Genomic DNA, 17,560 nt, shown 5'->3' on the forward strand with positions numbered 1-17,560 from the left:
GTGCAGCATATTCAACTCCGATAAACTCAAATTTTCTTCATAAGGTCACCAGAGTAGTTGTCTTGAGCATGTACTAGATAATGATAATGTTCATGTTTTAGACAATAACACACTTTTGAAAAGTGTTACTCTGCTGTCTTCTTAAAAAAAAAAAAATCTTTAGCATAGTCACAATTGCTCTAAATATGTTACTGTTCAGAATTCTGCCTCTGAAGAAACTACTGATAAATGCTCTTCACTTAAAAAGCTATTTCCTAAAATTTCAGATCTTCTGTATGTCCCACATATCTGCTTATACATGCGATTCTGTGCTTCTGAATCAGAATTAAAAACATTCCCTTCCAGGGCAAGGAATATCAGTTTACAGCAGGCTTAAAAAATATTTTCTGTTCAGGGTTTCAAATGAAAAATCTGATCTGAACTGGTGTTATATACAGTGAAATTAGACATCCAAAAATATCTACAGTAGGTATTGCAAAACCTACTCTAGGGGATTCAGCAGGTAGAGTTTTTCCCCTGACTCAGCACTTAACCAATATGTCACTATAGGCTGGCCTTCATCGTGAAGCTCCAGCAGTGTAACATACATCGGTATAGTGTGTTCACAATGTGTGTGGTTGCACCAGCATAACTATCTACTCTATCAGCTATGGGTCCACACTGTGCTGCCTTGATTTTAGTACATTGCTATCTGGGTAGATATACCAGGATTTGTGGCATCTCTCCCAGGCTTCCTGGGTACTTGTTGAGATGGATAAAGGCATAACTCCAAAAGGCCAGGAAAATTATAGGAAGAGGGATGAAACTCCCGTACTTCCCCCTGCTGAAACCCAGAATGCATCTGGTGCCTATGCCATTTTCAAAGTAATTTCTGTCAGCATGGAGGAGGCCCAGCAAATCACATTCCTATGTGGTGCTTTACATACTGTGCAGGACCTGCCCTTCAAAGAAGTTAATCTTTTTAACCAAAAGACAGATGAGTCCTTGCACACTCAGAAGGATTGCAGGGCTACCCTCCACTCCCTGGCAAAATATACACTTGATCCAAAGAGAGATTCCATAGGCAGTCATACAAAACTAGACCAATGGCTCAACAGTTTTACTGCTAGCAGCTTTGAGACACCTCATAAGAGGCAAAGAGTTCAGAAGTTCATTTCCCTGCACTGTGTTTCAACATCACCATCCCAATTCCAGCCCTTGGGTAAAAAATATTTTTGACAGGCGTTCAAGAGCTGCCACCATCGGCCGATTTCCCCCACATCCTTTGGCATTTATTTGGCACCCTTTTCCACACCTGGCGTGCAATAATGATGGACAAATGGGTGGGTTAAACATCATTGATTTCAGTTATGATCAAATTTACCTCATGACCCCTCCAAAGCCCCCCTTCCTGCTCCTTTTAAGGGTCCATTTCCAGGAGGAGATTCTCAAACAGGAAGTAGAATTCCTTCTACAGCAGCGAGCAGTAGACAGGGTATCTCTTCGGTACAAAGGAAAGTATTTTTACACAACATCCTTTTGAGTACCCAAAAAGAAAAGCATCTGGAGACCCATCCTCTATCTCTGCCATCTCAACTACTTTATTCACAAATTGAAATTTTACATGGTCACACTGGCATCTATAATACCATCCCTGGAAAAGGGCATTTGGCTTACAGGTCTCAGGTATGAAGGATGAATACGTTCAGAGGGATGTTCACCTGGCTCAGACATTTTCTCATTTTCATGATGGGCACTGACCATTTTCAATACAGAGTGGTCCCATTTAGCCGTGCTACTGCCCTCAGGATCTTTACCAAGGTTGTCTTGGTAGTATCCCCCTTATCAGATGTCATGGCTTTGCTGTCCTCCACTGTCTTGACAACTGGCTTCTTGTTGCCAAGACATGTCAAGATGCCTACATGTCAGCTTCGTAAGTGCTTCAGCTCCTGTCTTCCCTAGTCTGTCGGCACTCCACCACAGACTTCATTGGAGCATCTCTAAATTGAGTCACAGTGCGAGCTTATCTGCCAGTGGACAGGTTCCAAGGGATGAACAACCTTATAGATCAGGTCATGAACAATCCTTGAAGGTCAATCAGAATTTTCTCTTTGTCTTTCTTTCCTGGGATATATGGTATCATGTACTTGCGTCACCAGAACCAGATGGTAGTCACCCAAGAGTTATGAAGGAGTTCAAATATGAAATTGCAGAACTGCTAGCGGTGCTATGTAACCTATCGTTTAAATTGGCCTATTACCAGAAGATAGCTAGTGCAATGCCGATTTTTTTTTAAAAATAAAAAGAAGGTTGCAGAGGTGATCCTGGGAATTACAGGCCAGCGAGCCTGAAATTTGGTACCGGGCAAATTGGTTGAAACTGTAGTAAAGAACAGAATAATCAGATATATAGATGAACACACTATGTTGGGGAAGAGTCAACATTTCTTTGTAATCATCAATCTATTAGAATTTTTTTGAGGGGTCAACAAGCATGTGAATAAGGGGGATCCAGTTGATATAGTGTACTTGGACTTTCAGAAAGCCTTTAACAAGGTCCTCACCAAAGGCTCTTAAGCAAAGTAAGCAGTCCTGGGTTAAGAGGGAACGGCCTCACATGGCTCAGTAATTGGTTGAAAGATAGGAAACAAAGGATAGGAATACATGGTCAGTTTTGACAATGGAGAGAGGTATATTGTGGGGTCTCCCAAGGATCTATGCTGGGACTTGTGCTGTTCAACATATTCATAAATGATCTGTAAAAGTAGGAGGTAAACAAAGTAGGTGGCAAAGCTTGCAGATGATACAAAATTACTCAAAGCAGACTGTGAAGATTTTAAAAAGGGATTCACAAAACTGGGAGATCGGGTGGTGAAATGGCAGATGAAATTTAATGTTGAGAAGTGGTAAGTAATGCACACTGGAAAACATAGTCCCAACAATACATGCAAAATGGTGGAGGTTACCATTTGGGCTGCATATTACTCTGCTGTCAGCGGTCACATGTCTCTTCCCCTCATGGAGTTAGGGCTCATTCTTCCAGAGCACAAGCGATGTCAATGGCATTGCTTCAAGAAGTACCTCTACTTGACATTTGCAAAGCAGCTACATGGAGTTCCATCCACACATTTGTGAGGCATAATGCTTTAATACAGGACTCCTCTGCTGAGTCATCCTTTGGGACAGTGATCCTCTGCCACCTGCATCCTCACGCCCTCCTTCTCCTTGAGTACTGTTTGGCAGTCACCCAGAGTGGAATACATATAGGGAGAAGCACTCGAAGAAGAGAGCTACTTACGATAACTGGAGGTTCTTTGAGATGTGTGTTCCCCATCTGTTTCGTTGCCCGACGTCCTTCTGCTCCACTTCAGATTATTTTTGGATTCATGACAGAGAAGAAACTGGAGAGTCTGGCAGTCCACTTCGCCCTTTATCTCTTTGGTTGGAGGCATGTGGAGAGTTGAGGGTACATGCATGGACCAAAAGACACTGCTTGCAAGAACTATGTGATTCCAGGCATGTGGAGCACATGCATACCCACAATGGAATACAGATAGGGTTTTCCAGAGTACATGTTCTCCTCTTCAGCAGCATGATGTGCCTCTCCAAGAGGGAGAACAGTTTTTTGTTGCATTTTCCGGTTCTTCTCTCTGTGATTTGGCTGCAAAGAACTGCAGTCTCTCCTCTCTGTACCATTGTCTCTTGCTGCACCTCCTCTTTCTTCTCCTGTTTGATCTGGTGTTGCTGTATCTACCGCCTAGAGTAACCAGATAGCAAGTGAGGAAAAAATTGGGATGGGGAGTGTAGTAGCTGTAGGGTATATAAGACAAAGCCCCAGATATCGGGACTGTCCCTATAAAATCAATACATCAGGTCACCCTACTGCTACATGCATCTTTGGGTTGTGGTATCAGTTCATTTAAACCTTTTTGTTTACCTCAGTTTTGTGAAGTGCTGTGTAGATGTCAGTGATTCTCCTGCAGGTGCTGTTCAAAGAAATATAGATCAGTCAGTTGCTACAGTGAAGGTGGCATGTATGGTACCATTCCTAGACACACAAAATATAGTTGTACCTCCATACCCCCCATTCATTTCCCATATCTTCCCAACAGTTTGGCACCTGCAGCGATATGGTAGCAGCTTTTACCAAGCTTGCATAACTCTGTGTAGCATAAAGTTATGATTAATGCATAATAATAGTTGTGGTCCCATCTGAGATTAAACTGGTGGCTTGCTCTGGAATGCTATGGGACAGGAAGAAGAAGAGAGCAGAAAGTTGATATAATCAAGGTCAGTTAAGGTAGTAAGGTTATAGTACTGTAATGCAACACTGAAACTTTTTTGGTTTCACTGTCTGCATAAAAATACTGTATGGGTTCCCTCTTTAGAGTATTATCGTACATCGCATGCAAGTAAAGCCATTCAGTGATTTATAGGCATCATTTGTGCAAGCTTCAAAGCCTAAAGGCTCTTAAGTTTATTAATGCCATGCACTACAGGCATAAAAGTTAGTTAATTTTAAGCCTGATTTTTCTTATGTCACCTGACACTATCTGAAAACTTTTGGGACAAATAGTATTAGGCAACATTTTCAAAAGCACCTAAGTCACTTAGGAGCCTAATTCCTATGCCAAAGGTGATTTAGGTTCTTAAGTTCCTCAGTGCCTAAGGTCACTTTTGAAATGGGTTTTGTGCTTTTCAAAATTTTACCCATTAAGCAAGCAGGGATTCAACCATGTTTTTGTGTGAAGAACATGGTGTATCTTCCAAAAATTATAGCATTTACTCTGGCTATAGAATGAGTTTGGAGAATTTACAAGCAAATTAGTTAATAAGTTAAAATTAATTTTAAAGTGGGTCCTTTTCTTATCCAAATGATCTTAAGACAATAATGCAGATGCCTCAAACTTAACAAATAGTTAAAACTAATGTCTCAGGACTGGCTACACTTAAGACTTTTTAAAATAGGATTACTGGATATTCTTTACTGTTATACCTCATTACTGAAAGATTATCCTTCAGCATGGCTGTTCATTGACACTGAGCAAAAAAAAAAAAAAAAACCTTGCATGTCGTTAAAAATTAGTTTATCCTAATCAGGACCCACAAATGTATTATTATTCACTATTCATAACTTTATGCTAGACAAAGTTATGCAAGCTTTGGAAAAGCTGTTACCACACTGCTGCAGGTGACAAAATTTTGGGGAAATAGAGAAAACGATGGGAGGGTACGGAGAAACTGAATAAAATTGTAGTAGTTGAAAATGAACATTGCTCTAATTGCTATAGTTCTCTGAACTCAGATTATACATTTTAAAGTTATAATTTCCTATTCAGTCACAAGTGTAATGAGGTGTGTTGGGCCTGAAACCACTAGGCTTTTTAACTAGACCAGAGGCTTATTTGAGTTTGGTAATCTCTCTTTGGAACACTGAAAGCTACCATACTGACTATGGACTATTACTATAACACACATGAGGAAAGTACAATAAATAACTTTACTTTATCATTTTCAAAAATTATAACTTTAAGATCTATAATCAATTTCTATATTTTATGTGAAGACTTTCATTTGTGTTCAGCAGGACTTTTTTTTAAAATTTAAGTGAATATTATTTGCAAACATTTTTTCCTAGCAAGTAACATACTCTTTCTCTTACAGAAGGAAAAGGAGAAAAAGAAAGATGAGAAGAAGAGAGAGAGGGAATCAGAAAAAACATTGAAACCCCTAACAACTGAAAAGGTAAGACTACTTCATTTTATTTTTTAATTTACAAATGGATACAGTATTAGGCTATGTATTATGCCTGGAGTTAGTTAGATGTATTTGAAATATAAAAACATGTCTGAATAATAGTCAAAATTAACTACTGTTAACGATTCATGAATACTTGAGTGACTGTCTGACCTGCAAAGACTGACAATGACAACTTTCCATCCATTTGATGGGACAGGGAAAGAAGGGTTTGTATTATGTTTATCTGATCCTTGTAAAATAACAGTTGACAAGAATTAGACCTAGATGGTTAAGGTTTCAAAAATACACTATTGCTCTCACAGTTACTGTGTATTTTTCATGCATATGTTTTTTGAAAACTGAGGTCTATGCGGTTGACTAGTGTCAAAGTTTACATACCATGAGAGCTCTGGTCTGTAGCTGCAGCACAGATATGTATCTGAAATTAAATTGTATAATAATAATATGGATTCACTGCTACAGTATGTTATGCAACTCTGTCATGGATTGAACTAATAACTTAAGAGAATACCAACGAGGGAGAAGAATTGTTTAGTGATATTAATAGCTAAAACTAGGATGTTTATTCCTGAAAGTAAGCTGAATATCAGAATAATAATCTGAATATCAAGGTCTTTCAGATTGTGCAGTGGAATTAGTAGAGTCTGCAGTACTAAGTACAGTTAGGACTAGACTGGAGACAGTAACAATAAATACTTTGAAACAATCCTGGCAGAGGAATGGACTAGATGTAATGGCTTTCTTCCCTAACCTCTGTGACTTCGTAAGAAGAATTTGTTTAATTTATTTCCTTGCTACAATAAAATTAACTAGAACAGTATAGTGTGAGGATAAAGTTTTAAATTGTTACCCATCTTCACACATTTTGAATGCTCTTTTTTAACGGAGACTACATTACTATGTATTTTATAAGAATGTGTATTGTTAGCCATGCTCACTCATTTAGTGAGATACTTATAAATGAATACCTGATCAATTTTCTACGTGAACCTACACAGTTTGTTTGCAAGATTTTTAAATAACTCTAGTCCAAATAAATCCTGACTAAATTCTCTAATAGAACAACTCTCAAAGAAACAAACCGGTTCAATGTATTTACTTTTTGCACAGGCTGTCTGAAAACTTAATTGTTTTAACTTTACCAAAAGAACTAACTTTAGTTTGAAATGAAGTTTTCATGTCAAATCTGTTTTGATATAAAAAGTTCAACAAATACCTTTCTTTGAAAGTATTTGTAAAGATGCTTTCTCTTGTGACAGATGATTCGTGTCATCTGTGAAAAACAATGTTTTTAGAATTTTTATCCTGCAGTGTAGTCCAATACTATATATATTTCATTGGAGTCTCTATCTGCCAGTTTATTTTTGCGGTGGCAATGTAGTGTCACAGCTGCATAAAAATACCATCTTTCATATGTTTTTTATGAATATTAAAGTATGTTTTGTTCTGAATGTTCACTTGTCAAACTTTTTTGTCATGTTGTAACTAATCTTCCATGAATAATATCCCAGCATCTTGATACCAGAAATTCACTAAAACAAAGTTTAAAAGAAGATATCAGAATGCATTGGTGTCATTGCTAGCATGAGCTTCTCTTAAGATATTTCAGGTAGTTGAAATGGAAGTGAGAAAAAGATTTTTTTACTGAACATACCAGAATACCAAGGTACATCTTTATGTAATAATAAAAAAGTAAAATACAACCAAGAGAGCTGGGAGTGTGGGGGACAGGGTTACTTTCCTTTATAAACGTGTCAGATAGTAGCACACATTCTTAGTTCTCCACCCCTTAGTACTTTTTTTTTTGCTCTTGGCTTCTGATGTATTTTTCAAGATTTTAGATTAAAAACTGTGGTATTGTCTTGTCCTTGTTTTAAGATAAATCTATTTCCAACAGTTATTTGTTGTTTAAGATTTTGTCTGTTTATGTACTGGCAAGTCACCAACAAAATGTCTACAGTCATGATTCTATTAAGTTGTCCTCTATTGGTGATTGTGTATCGTTTCTCAAAATGTGTGGGGTTGGGCTTCTCGATTATTCTCTCTGTGTGTTGTTTTTTTTAAGTCGTTAGCTGTTCTGAAGAAAATCTTGGAAATGTGACTTGAGAGTAACGAAGGAAAGCAGTGTCGGCCTGAGGCCTTGTCTATGCTACAAAATTAGGTCAAGATAAATAGCTTTTCATCACCCTAGTTGTGCATGTGTCTACGCTAAAATTTGTTTCCCACTGATATAAATTCTCCATTATGCTGACATAGTAACATCATCTCCCCAAGACACATTGAGCCATGGTTGATGGAGCGCAAGTGTAGATGCTGTGTTACCAAGGTCAACCCTGTCAGTCCTCCAGCTGCTGTCCCACAATGCCTAACACTGACTGCTCTGGTCACCATTGTGAACTGTACTGCCAAGGGGTCATATTGCTCGAAAACCCCTTCCCACCACTTGCTCCATTAATGCCACCAACATCCTTGAATTGGTTCTCGCTTTGTCCCACAGCAATTTGTGCAGGAAATCATCTTTTCTTGTAGCTCTGCAAATACTAGAGGATTGTGAATCCTGTGCTAATGACAATAGTGCAGAGTTGTGCAAGCTCCGTGCCTCTGTCAGACATGGCGAACAGCGACAAGACCTGCGCAGGTTCATGAGATTTTCAAAATAGGTGTGAAAGTTATGGAATGGAGATGGAGAAAATTGCATGATGAACTTGACCACCATGCATTGGCAAAACTTCTCAAAAAACAGTGTGCTGGACAGTGGTGAGCTACACACCAGGATACCTTTCCATGGTGCACTGCACTGTATATTGAAACAAGCACTCATGGGACAGTACAACACAAACTGCCATCTATGCATGAGCACAAGCTATACATTAACTGTGGTGGCTTTATGTGAATGTAACTTGCAGCGGCAAAAATTTGTAGTGTAGACATGCCCCGAGTTTTCAGTACATGTGAAACAATAGCTTTAAGGTATGAACTACCCTGTTCATTTCAATGCGTGCCAAATCAGATGTCAAAGATGGTACTTTAAATGTCAGTGTAGTTAACTATTTCACTAAGCAGGTAATAAAGGAGAGACAGTATTCTATCATATGAAGATCTACGCAATTTACTCTGAGACCTTGCTTTCACTAGGAAAAAAGTGTATTTTTAACATGTTAGCTGATTGAGGAAAATCTCCCCAGAGTTTACCTCAGTCAGTTACATTAAAAATACAGCTGCTTTGCAACTGTACACTTTACATCAGGTTTAACACTTTTGAACTTGTTGGCTTTTTTTTCCTAATGTGCATGTGACCTTATTGACTGCTAGTTTGGATAGGCCTTTAATAACGCATGAGGGGCAAAGTGGGTCAGGTAATATCTTTTATGGGATTAACTTCTGGTGGTGAGAGAGACAAGCTTTTGAGCTTATACAGAGCTCTTCAAGTCCCTAAGATTAGGGTCCAACATGACTACAACAACACTGTATATATTTAATAACTCATGTCAGGGTCGAAGTGTGTGTGGGGTGGGGAAAGGGATCACTTCATTTTCTTGAAAGCAGGTTTCAAGATCCAGAGGGCTGTGACAAGATTTTTTTGTTCATCTCTTGGGTTTTTCCCATTTTTTTTAGTTTGTGGGAACAAGGCAGACAAAGCCAAGCACTGAAGCTAATGCTGTTCCAAAATATGGTGGTAGTGATGCTGATTGCTTTGTGTAATGAGACCTCGTAGCCTCGGGAGTCTTTGAGCACTGACAAATGTTTGGCTACATTAAGGGAACTCTGTCCATTAAAGAACTTTACCTTCCAATCAAATTTTAAAGTATATTACCTTTACTTTGAAGAAATGTCAGGATATAAATGAGCTGTGTGGTGTAACTTACCTTTTACACATTGATTTCCTAATTGGCTTTGAGACTCTTGTAGTGACTGTATGCTTTTGTTCTTGATCTTCAAAGGATTATTGTTCCAACACAGCTCTCCCCTTTTCTAAAAATACGGTCTGTCAAGATACTCCTGTGTCTTAGATCTTTAGCATGAGACTGGCAAAATTTCCTTTAGCTCTTAAAGTGTTTGGATCCTTAAGGGTGGCAGATAAGTTGTGCTGTGAAAATTAAAATGTTAATGATTGAAAAGTGCTTGGAAGTGGTTTTTTAAAATTTTATTTTAACAATCTTCTTATTCAGTGTATTGCACTGGTTTTGACTGACCTCAGCTTAAACAGCACTGAGACTTGAATGGTTATTAACGTTTTTTACTTAGTGATTATGATTAGAAAGGGGACTGTTAAAGTGGTATCACTTAATCAATAGATTTGCTCCAGTGTGTTCTTGATGTATCTGCTTGTTTCAGTAACAAAAAATATTATTTTTTTCTACTCCTGTTACTTCTGCAGAATTTATAAAATATAGAAAAGTGGGGTGGAGTCTATTCTATTTTATGCAATATCAGCAGAATTCTTAATCAAGTTCCAGTTGCATTCCAGTATCCTTGTGGAAACTTTAAATCTTGCTGAGGACAGAATTTGGCCCTCAGAATCTTTGACTAGTAAAGATGTGCACACTGATAATGTAGCTATTTTCTCATCTCAGGTTGAGTTTTTGCAGGCAACTAGGGAAAAACACCCTTTAAATTGTAAACAGAGAACATTTACTCTTGAAACCTTTGAGACATAATTGTCATGGAGTATTCATTATGCCATTGTTTTTGCAGGCTGACTTTGGAGAAGAACTATGCTCTAAAATCAGTAAGCAAGGTTGTTCATTTTGCTCACTTTAGGGATGAGACTGAGCAAGGGACATATCATCTCCAAGGGACAGCTAGGTAGTAGTCCTCAAAAATACCAGTTATGGTAGTCGTGTTCAGTAGTTGTATAAATAACAATTATTTTATTACAAGGATACAATAACACGTTCAAATTAAAGTTTTCAAAGTTTAAAAATCCATTTGGCAGGGTGAATAGGAATCTTTTCCAGGTGAGTTCTATCAGTTGAGTAAATGCTAAGCTTGCATTTAAAAATAAAGATGTTTCTAGCTCTTATGGGTTCTTCCATGTGTGAACCAAGTGTAATCAATATAGTGCTATCTTCCAAAGTCTCCAGTCACACAGATCCCGTGCTACCTCCTGTTATCCATAGTTGCACCACAGTGAAAAGTGGCCAGAATCTTATCAGTTTTACTGCAGCTATTTAGAACCCTGTGAGCAGTAGTGATATTGACAGAATCTCTGTGGGTTTAAGAGATCTATTATGAGCAGCAGCTGCAGAGGCAGTCACTAGAGCACTAGTAGACATTTTCCCATTGCAGGAGCCAGAAGGCTAGAGGATGGGCGAAATAGCAAAGGCTCCTCTCTACATTCTTTTAGCAGCCAGGTGCCTCTGTGGTATGATCTCACTAGCGTCTGATCAATTTGCAAGCTCCTTCCCTAGTTCCTTATCCCCTCTTGCTGCGATGAGTATATACGGGAGATCACTACTTCATTTACTCCTTTTACAGACTCCTTGATGATGTGGGAGGGTGGTGTCTTCACTACTCTATACCACCTTCAGCTTTTGCAAGAGGTTTTTCTGCTACTGTATCCCTCATCCAGCCCCTGGTTTTTGAGCCTTCAATGAGTAGTTCATTCTCCTATCTTGCAAACAAATGGCGAGCAGGGCTTACGATTTATCAGACTTCTACTAGCTGTGTACTGATAGGAAAATGGATTCCTGAGTGAAGACTGGGATTAGCACTTTAGTAGGAATTCTAGCACTCTTCTCTGACCCCAGGTTCTGGGAAAGGGAAGGAGGGGTTATTGTCTGGATGTTGTCTCTAGATAATGCCCCTCCAGCCATCATTTATATGGATATGTGGATGACTAGTAGGTTTAGTTATGTTAGATATCTGGTGTAAAGACCAGAGTTCCCCATGGGAATCTTTCTGTTTAACAGCTAAACTTCTTAAATGTATTTTAGGATTTATTCTCCAAATAATTAGAAGTACCTAAAAACACTTCCCTTATAAATGATAGGACCCTGACAATTGACCTATTTTTCTTCTTCTACTAGATTCTGGGGTTTATAGTTTTCTTTTATAACCAAATTTTAAATTACTTTTATAAAAGAAAACTAATCTAAATGTAAGATGTTGGGTTCAAGTGGATAGTGGTCAAAATCTGATTTTGAATGTCTGAATTAATTCAAGCCCTAAAACTGTAAATACAGAAACAAGATATTTATGTAAATATTAAATCTGAATAAAATTATTTCCAATTTAAGTCTGTTGTGGATGGAGCTCTTCAGTTACTATTACCTGTTATTTTTTAGTACAAAATATGTTCTGAACCTTTCATTTTCTTAGAAAAACATTTTATTACATGAAGTTGTATAAACAGAATTTTATTTCAAATTACATTTGAAAAGCACTTCGCTTTACATCAATGAGCAATAGGTACATCTGTGGATAAATTAAAATACTATATGCTGTGTTGATCGGACATCTAATTGGACTCTGGAAATGTTACAGCATATAGTGGGGGAAAAAAAATCTGTTTAGGACAAAAACAGGATCATACCATGTGGCCATCTTTTGTACATCTTTTAAAAACTTTGCCTCTGTGCACTCCCAGCCCCTATTCAAGCCCAAATTAATGGTGGTAAATTTGCAAATGAATTTTAGTTATGCAGTTTCTCTTTGAAGTCTGTTTCTGAAGTTTTTTTTGTTCAAGTATAGCTACTTTTAAATCTGTTACAGCCTGTCCAGGAAGATTTAAGTGTTCTCCCACTGGCTTTTGAATGTTACTATTCCTAATGTCTGATTTGTGTCCATTTATTCTGGACACAAATAACTAAAACTGCAGAACTAAAAGTCATTTGCAAATTTAACTCCATTAATTTGGGCTTGAATAGGGAGTGGCTGGCTCACTTACAAAAGCAACTTTGCCTCTCCTGGAATACACACCTCCTCGGCAATTATTGAGAGTAGATTACATCCACCCTGATTGAATTGGCCCTGCCATCACTGGTTCTCCACTTGTGAGGTAACTCTCTTCTCTTCATGTGTCAGGATAGTGCCTGCATCTGTAATTTTCACTCCATGCATCTGAAGAAGTGCCTTTTTTACCCACGAAAGCTTCTGCCCAAATAAATCTTAGTCTTTAAGGTGCCGCCAGACTCCTTGTTGTTTTTGTACTTCCTTATGTTTGTTTTAAACCCTACTACCTACTAATTTTATTGACACCTCTAGTTCTTGTGTTATGTGAAAGTGTAAATAACGCTTCCTTATTCACTTTCTCCATACCATTCAAGATTTTATAGACCTCTGTCGTATCCCCCCAGTGTCACCTTTTTTCCAAACTGAAAATCTGTCTTTTTAATCGCTCCTCAGATGGAAATTGTTCCATACCCTTAATCATTTTTCTCTCTACCTTTTCCAATTCTAATGTATCTATTTTGAGATGGGACAACCAGAACAGCACGGAATATTCAATGTGTGGGCATACCATGGATTTATGTAGAGGCAATATGATATGTTTTGTCTTATTATCTATCCCTTTCCCGATGGTTCCTAACACTCTGGTAGCTTTTTTGATTGCCATTACACATTCAACAAATGTTTTCAGGGAACTATCCATGATGACTCCAAGGTCTTCCGTGAATGGTAACAGCTAATTTGGACCCTCATCATTTTGTATATATCAGGGGTGGTCAACCTGTGGCTCTGGAGCCACATGCAGCTCTTCAGAAGTTAATATCTGGCTTCTTGTATAGGCACTGACTCTGGGGCTGGAGCTACAGGTGCTAACTTTCCAGTGTGCTGGGAGGGAGGTGCTCACTGCTGAACCCCTGGCTCCGCCACAGGATCAGCGGGGCTGCCAATGGGCAGGAGGCACTGGAGCTGATGGAGCAGGGGGCTGCTGATGTATTACTGTGGCTCTTTGGCAATGTATATTAGTAAATTCTGACATTGAATTTCATCTGCCATTTTGTTGCCCAGTCCAGTTTTGTGAGATCCTTTTGTAACTCTTAACATTCTGCTTTGGACTTAACTACCTTGAGTAATTTTGTACCATCTGGAAACTTTACCATGTCACTGTTTACCCTTTTTTGTGGTCCTTTGTCAGTTAAGAATATTATTGATTGGTTCCAACATGGCAGATATCAACCCCAGGAAGCATGGGTTTGAGATTTGCATTCTGTACAGCAGTTTTGCTGGTGTCTGTGCACATTCGGTGCCTGAAGCGTTTAGGTAAGAATCACTCACCAACAAGTTACACTGTCTATAGTACAATTAGTACTGGTGACGGGAAGAGGAGAGAGAATAGACTACAGGTTCTTCTGTTACAATAGGCCTTATCAACCACACCTTGGGGATCTGATAGATAGCTATAAAGGATATAAGAAGAGTAGGGGACCTGAATCAGCTCTGGCTATTTTGGGAGCCAAGTAATTGCCATCAGCGAAGGCATCTGCTTTGGCTCCAAGCTCCACTGCCAGGTCAACTGAGCTTCCAATAGCACACCCTCGGACCAAATCTGGTTCAGTCTTCTTCTGGTGCAGACACTTTAAGGTTCATCAAGACTTACCAAAACTGACTACCGGAACTCCTCACTTAAAGTCATTCCGGTGAACGTTGTTTTGATGTTAAGTTGCTGATCAATTAGGGAACATGCTCATTTAAAGTTGTGAACTGCTCCCTTCTAACGTCCTTTGGCAGCTGCCTGTTTTGTCCGCTGCTTGCAGGAAGAGCAGCCTGTTGCAGCTAGCTGGTGGGTGGTTGGAACCAGGGTGGACCAGCAGCCCCCCTGTCAGCTCCCCACTCCCCTAAGTTCCCTGTGCAGCAACCGTCTCTTCCCCCCACTGCCATGTGCTGCTCCTGCCCTCTGCCTTGGAACTGCAGACTCTTGCTTGCTTTATGGGGGAGGGGGGAAAAGGAGGCCAATGTCAGGGTGTCTCCCCTGCTCCTGCACCCTGTTTACCCCATCTTCCATAGAGCAGGGGTGGGGACATGACGGAGGGAGGGAGCTTCTAGGCAGTAGCTGCTATCTCAGGTCTCAGCAAGCTGATTTAATTAACAAGGCAGTGTACTTAAGCCTGGGATCAGCTACTTAAAGGGGAAATGTGCTTTTTTTCTCTCTCACACAGGGTGTGTCTGTCTACCCTCTCTCCTTTCCTGCTGCCTTGTAGAGTATTGTGAGAGTTAACCCTTGAGGGCTCAGTCAATTGCTAGTTGATTTAGCAGTAAGGCATTTCCTGGGAAATATCCCACCCTCTGACTCCTCCACCTCAACCAAGCTTCACAATCATCACTGTGTACCAATATTAAATTGTTTAAAATGTATACTATGTGTGTGTAATACCTTTTGTCTTGTGAAAAAAATTTCCCTGGAACCTAACCCCCTCATTTACATTAATTCTTATGGGGAAATTGGATTCGCTTAACATCGTTTTGCTTAGTCGCATTTTTCAGGAACATAACGACAGCGTTAAGTGAGGAATTCCTGTACTTTGGTTGCACAGATGGCAAACTCAAAATGTGCTTTAATTTTGTTTATCTCCTCAAATCATTCACATCGTGGATCTGAGATCCATAGAGGTAGAACCTCAGGATAGCTCCAAGAGTATGGATCAAAAAACCCACAAAACCATCAGATTGTGGCAGCCTAGCCACGTACATACAATAGTTATGGGGCAGGATAATTTGGATCCACACCTCTTAACAGATCTCTCCTGATAAGAGACGGACACGAGGGACTGAGCGTGAGGGCTCTTTGGAGCAGATACCCCTACCCCCTAAGAGTCCAGCTGGCTCATTACTCTCCATGTTTCAGATCCCTGAATCTTCTATCTCTTAGTTTGCTTTGTGGTCAGATCTGGGATTAGATCCATAATAAGATGTGGAGCCGTATCAGAGACTCGTACTGAAAACTGTATTCCTTGAGCAAAGGCTTCCTCCTCAGAGTAGTAAACCTGGATAGCCTAGGTATCAACCAGGTGATATGATTTTAGGTTGGGGGCCTTGACAAGGCTGGCCTATGCTACCTTGGATATATTGGCCAACTCCTGCTTATCAATACCATACAGGTAAATTTGATTCTCTAGTGCTCTATCATCAGCTTTAACCTACAGATTCAAGGGTGCTGGATCCAAGGTGTGCCGATCCAAGAACAAGGGAATGTTCCCTTTCTTTGCCACAGCATGTACTTATGGAAGAGGAGGTATCTCAGGATGAATTCTAAGATTTCATTGAACTGGAAAGTGGTCCACCTTATGATGATGATGTGATAAGAATGACAGCATTTTTCCTTTGAAGTTTACAATACCATTTCATGCGCTAGTTGGTAGAATGGTATCCACTTTAAAAATTTCCATCAGTGGCTTTGATGGAGGCAACGCATCTAGTTTTTTGACATTTTGGGATCTACGGCAAAGGCTAAAGTTTTGTTGCCTGTGTTAGAAGGGCTGGGGCAACCAGCAAAATCCCTATAGTCTTATCCATTATCTTGCCAACCAATTTCAAAAAAGGCTAACAAGTTATTTCAAATTCTGTGTGAGGGATGGTCTTGTTTTCATGTGCACCCTCAGCCTAATTCTCCTGTTATAGCAGCAAAGTTCCAAAAATCAGGTTTTTAACCCTCTGTCTCTTATGAGAAAGGGTGGGGGGAAGTTGTACTCTCGAGGGAGGAAATTTTCTTCATCTTCCTCAAATACTTGCATGGCAAACTATCAAGCAGCCATGGCCAGATAGCAGTTTCAACTGTGGGAGAAGTTGTTGCATCAAGTTGCAGAAGGAGACCTTCTGTCTCCACATTGAACGCACAAATGATATTTTCTAACAAACATCCATTTTGATGCTCAAGTTGAGAGCTGCAACCACTCTTCCAGTCCATTCAAAACCTCCATCCATCTTTCTCTCTCCTTCTTCCCTCTAGAGACTGCCTTTGTCATTTCTGCCAAGTTTGGGAGAAAAATAACATTGGATAAGTGGGAATTAATGACATCTGGCTACACTATTCACTTTCACTCCAGTTCCCAAACACCTCCCCCTTCCTTTTCAGGTACATCCCTCTACATAGGCAAGAGTTTTAAGTCCAAATACTTCCTTATATCCGAAAGAAAAGGTGGGGGAAGACCAATACTGGACCTCAAGTTCTAAACAACTTCATTCAAACTTTCAGATTCATAATGGTAATTTTTGTGTCCCAGAATACCATTGTTGGATTAAGGAGACTGTATTGCAATCCTTGTTCTCCAGGATGCTTTTTTTCCACATAGTTTGGCATTCTGCCCACAAGAGATTCCTAATGTTCATTGTTGACCAAGAACATTTCCAATATAGAATACTCCCTTTCAGTGTTTCAACTGCTCCAAGCGTGTTTATGAAGATATTAGCAGTAATGGCATCTTATCTGAGACAGATGGGAGTGATAGTCTTCTCATAGCTCAATAATTGGCTTCTCAAATCTCTATCCTATGAGGAAGTTCAAACAGCAATAAACAAAGCCATAGGTCTTTTCAAGCTTTTGGGATTAAAGGTAAACATGAAAAAGTCCACTCTGGTCCCAGTGCAAAGTATGGTATTCACTAGAACACTGCTCAGTGCTAAGACTGCCTGAGCCCATTTACCTCTTTACAAGCTCAATACTATAGTAAATCTAATAACACAACTACAGACCATACCTAGAACAGTGAGATCATGCCTTCAGGTTCTAGATCACATGGTGTTGGGTAAGTTTGACACCTGATGCCAGACTGTAGTTCAGAGGCATGAATATGTGGTTTAAGACAGTATACATACCCAGCAAGCACAGTGTGAATGATAGTTATAGTTCCCCGGGACATTTGTTAGTTATTAGACTGGTG

At 39.5% G+C, this 17,560-nt stretch overlaps 1 protein-coding gene across 2 annotated transcripts in view; it reads left to right on the forward strand.

The window, feature by feature from the left end:
- SMAP1 (small ArfGAP 1) overlaps positions 1–17,560 on the forward strand; it is a 231,098-nt gene that overhangs the window by 96,566 nt on the left and 116,972 nt on the right. For both annotated transcript variants that reach the window (XM_045011790.1, XM_045011791.1), the window contains one exon: positions 5,643–5,723. In XM_045011790.1, coding sequence (XP_044867725.1) covers positions 5,643–5,723 — 81 coding nt within the window. The remainder of the gene's footprint in view (positions 1–5,642; positions 5,724–17,560) is intronic.

This window comes from Mauremys mutica, chromosome 3 (genome assembly GCF_020497125.1).
Source record: "Mauremys mutica isolate MM-2020 ecotype Southern chromosome 3, ASM2049712v1, whole genome shotgun sequence".
In the NCBI taxonomy this organism is placed as follows: domain Eukaryota; kingdom Metazoa; phylum Chordata; order Testudines; family Geoemydidae; genus Mauremys; species Mauremys mutica.